This window comes from Caloenas nicobarica, chromosome 4 (assembly GCF_036013445.1).
Source record: "Caloenas nicobarica isolate bCalNic1 chromosome 4, bCalNic1.hap1, whole genome shotgun sequence".
In the NCBI taxonomy this organism is placed as follows: domain Eukaryota; kingdom Metazoa; phylum Chordata; class Aves; order Columbiformes; family Columbidae; genus Caloenas; species Caloenas nicobarica.
Window position 1 is genome coordinate 24,651,600 of NC_088248.1, and position 3,594 is coordinate 24,655,193.

The following is a 3,594-nucleotide window of genomic DNA, read 5'->3' on the forward strand; positions in this document are numbered from 1 at the left end:
CGCTTTGCGAGTTACAAAAAAGCAGCCTGGGACAGAGCCGGTGCATGCCGCGAGCTGCCCGGTGTCCCCTCCAGCGAGCCTCGAGGTGCACGTTCCTGAGTGGGATGGGGCAGGTCGGGGGCAGCACTGGGGCCACCTCCCTGCCCGCTCACTGGTTGTAGTAGTAATCCTGGCCATACACATCGTAGCCGTGCCCCTTGTAGTAGCCGTACTCGTCCTCGTAGGTCCGGTAGCTGTCCCCACGGGCGTACTCGTCCTGCTCCCCATAGCTGCCATCAGTGGTGCCCTCGTCCCCATGGCCATGGCCTCCAGCTGTCACCTCGTACTCCCACTGCTCCCCAGCTGTGGTGGCATCTGTGGGTGCCTGGTCTCCCACGGTAGTGGCCTGGGACAGCCCCTCTTCAACGGTGGTGCTGGCAACAGTGGTGGCTTCGGTTTCTTCCTCCTCCTCCTCCTCCTCTTCCTCTTCTTCTTCCTCCTCCTCTTCCTCCTCCTCCTCAGCCACTGCAGTACCATTGTTGTGAGGTCCATCTGCCCCCTCGGTGGTGTTGGTGCTCGTGCCATTGATGCTGTTCTCATTCTCGGCTACTTCTTCCTCCTCCTCTTCTTCCTCCTCATTCTCATCACTGTCTTCATTTTCGGAGTCCTCCCCCTTGCCGACAGCACTGTTCCTACCCCCTTTCTGGGGCCCTTGGCAGCCCTTGCCCTGGTGGGAGGAAATAATGCAGCATTAGGCGCACGTCAGGAGATTGCAGATTTTGGGTGCTGTGCAACAAGGGGCAGGCGTGAGCACAGCTGAGCATCCTACTGTGGCTCACATGGCAAGGCTGCCTTTGTGGGTTGCCCCTTCCAACCCCCCAACCAGGTTACTACCCAGAGCTTGGCATATTGTGCAGCAAACCCCCAAACAGAAATAGGCTGTGGGGCATCCCACAGGTAGAAGCGGGCATGCAGTGAACGCTCCCCCCTCCACAGGTGCTCCCCTCCAGCCCCCCAAACCGCACCTGCTGGGGGGATGTGATGTCCCCTCCCAGCCCGCCTTGGCTGTCCCCAGGGGCTGCTCCAGCAGGGTGACCAGCCACCTCAGTGCCAGCGTGGGACGGCTCCTGCAGGGACAGGGATAGGAAGGGGCAGGGGTCAGCAGTGGGAGCACAGCTTTACAAAGCATTTAAAGGTTTGCTTTTGAAGTTTTCGCCCCATTTCCCATAAACAGAGAAAGCCACAGGGGCACTACATGCCAGACCCACTACACCCCGGGTATAGACAGCTGGTGACAGTGTGGCAGCTCAAAGCCAGGTGCGAGCCCAAACCACCCCAGCAATAAGCCATCAGCACCGCTTGGCCCTGGAAACTACGCGGCAATCTTTCATTGGTGTGCACGACAGTCCGTGCTGCTAAAAAAGACAATTAATTTAACCCAAATATAAGCAGAACCCAGAGCAATCAGTGGGGCAGCCTGGGAAGAGGAGCAGCACCTTGTCATCCACTGTGGTGGGGACACACAGGGTCACTGCCACCCCTGCCTGGGGCAATCCCTGCTGCTCACATGCCCTGGCATTTTGGACCAACTCAGACGCTTGAAATACTGGTGCATCTGGTGCTAGTGAAAACCCCAGGCTGTTTTTCTCCCAAAACTGCACTATGCAGCTGGCCATGCTGATGGGAATGATTCTCCCCCTCATCCAGCAGCTACAAACGGCTACTGCATTCCTGCACGTCGCTTGATGTCTTCCTTGGGAATGAAATTCCCCCGTTGGCTGTCTCATCCCACGAGTCACAATCATCCCCAGTGATCACAGTGGTATGGGAAAGCAACAGGCAGCAAGGAGCAAATTGCAGGGAGGTGCCTGGCACGCTGTACCCCAGCCCCAGGTGGGCCTCTAAAAGGAGTTTTAAGACCAGGCGCCCAGGTTTACACTCCCAAACCAGCATTAAAAAATGCCTTCCAAATTAGCATTAAAATCATTAAATTAAAAAAAGACAAAAGATGTGAATAGGCCTGACAACACAGGTTTCCAAGCATGCAGAATCCCAGTCTCAAAGCAGCTGTGTGCCTGAGACCAGTGGATTATTTTCGAGTGTTTGCAGGCCGCTGAGGCACAAGAGACCTTTGTAATCCCTGGCGCTTAATTTTGGACCTGAGTGACTCTGGCAAACGCAGCAGAGCCCAACCTCATATTGACCCAGCAGACAGAAGCAGAGTTACGGGCTGGACTGGTACAAACGTGCATTTCCCAATATAGCATGAGTTTGTGTCACTCCACACGCACGTGTGCGGAGCATAACTATATTTTCCACGGCAATTTTATCAGCTCTGTGGGGTCAAAACACCCTGAGAGGAGAAGGTAAGAGGTAACTTAACAGGGCCTTTTGCCTTGGGACTGAGCCTCCCTGCTTCTGCACTTTGGCCCGTCCTGCTCCTTTCTGAGCCACCAAAAATGGAAACCTGGAAAGTTTGTCTCAGGGTGGTTTGGTGTGTCCTCCACCCATCTTCTTTAACAATAGAACAAAAAGGAGGGAAAAAATACAAAAAATAATAAAATAAATAAAACCCAGGGTAGGAAATCCAGTTGCATCCAGAGTGCAAGGCTGTGGGCGGTCAGCAGCCACAAGTGCTGATGAGCAGTGACTATAAAACCAAAGCGAGTTCCCGGATTCCCGTATTTGTTTTTTCTCTGGTTTGCTGGGAGAAAGGCCGCAGGAGTACTCACCCCTGTATCCTCCTCCTCCGAGCCATCCCCCTCTTCCTCCGAGGAGTCGCTGTTCTGAGGAGAGGGAAAACCAAGCTGTAGCCAGGCTGGTGGGTCACCATCAGTGTCACGAGTGTGACAGTCTCAGCCCAGCCCCGCAGGCCAGTGGCAGGCGGGTGCAGACCGTGCCCCCCTGTCCTATTTGGGCTGATATCTCTATGTTTGGCAGGTGGTGAAAGCACCACTGACCCCTCCGAAGCACCCACCTGGTACCGTCGCTGCGGGGGGTGCAGGTAGGCATACCTGTACAGGTAATACCGGTGCCTGTTCTTGAACACCTATGGGGGAAAAGGGGTAAATCCCGTCAATTTGAGGGCCTGGGTACAGAAGTAACTGAAACGTCCCCCCTCAAGGCCAGCACCATGTGGGAAGTATGTGCAAGGGGTGATACCCTACCGCGTTTTCTTCCGAGTCATCCAACTTGGCTCGCCGCAGCCAGCTCTTGACCTGGGGAAAAGGCTGGGTTGGTGCACACCCCTCAACAGCCTGGTGAAGGGATGGGGGGTCCCCTCAATCCACCCGGCAACTCACCGAGAAGGCGCACGCCATCCCCACCAGGCAGACGAAGACCAGGGCAGTCCTCATGGCTGCTTTTTCTAGGAATGGCAAAACACGTCGAGGGTTGGCTTTTCAGTTCGAAAGTGCCGTCACTACCCCAAACCGTACATGTGTTTGTGTCTGCACAGGCAAGCAGGGAAAAGAGCAGCTGACCTCCAGCCACCTCTCGATGGGGTCACCCAACTCCTTTGGAGACCCAAGTCCTTCTTTTTTTAGACAGATCTGCCTCAATTTCTATGAATACATCTTGGTTTTGCAAGAAGCCACAAAATACCAGAAAAATAAG

The 3,594-nt window shown here is 54.9% G+C and overlaps 1 protein-coding gene across 2 annotated transcripts; it reads right to left on the reverse strand.

The window, feature by feature from the left end:
• Nucleotides 1-148: 148 nt before the first annotated feature.
• On the reverse strand, nt 149-3,335 carry IBSP (integrin binding sialoprotein). 2 transcript variants are annotated; one of them, XM_065634767.1, is made up of 7 exons: nt 3,282-3,335; nt 3,147-3,197; nt 2,957-3,028; nt 2,712-2,765; nt 2,383-2,394; nt 1,005-1,103; nt 149-700 (listed from the first exon to the last, which is right to left on the reverse strand). In XM_065634767.1, exons 1-7 carry the CDS (start codon nt 3,333-3,335, stop codon nt 149-151), a joined length of 894 nt encoding a protein of 297 aa, XP_065490839.1. The 2 variants fall into 2 exon arrangements, with proteins under 2 accessions (XP_065490839.1, XP_065490838.1); XM_065634766.1 differs by lacking the exon at nt 2,383-2,394 and having other exon boundaries at nt 149-706; nt 1,005-1,106.
• Nucleotides 3,336-3,594: the final 259 nt, after the last annotated feature.

Coding starts and splice junctions, on each gene's coding strand:
- IBSP (XM_065634767.1), bottom strand. CDS start 3,335: ATGAGGACTGCCCTGGTCTTCGTCTGCCTGGTGGGGATGGCGTGCGCC. Junction 2,766..2,956: donor CCCCGCAGCGACGGTACCAG/GTGGGTGCTTCG, acceptor CCCTCTCCTCAG/AACAGCGACTCCTCGGAGGA. Junction 701..1,004: donor ACATCACATCCCCCCAGCAG/GTGCGGTTTGGG, acceptor CACCAGGGCAAG/GGCTGCCAAGGGCCCCAGAA.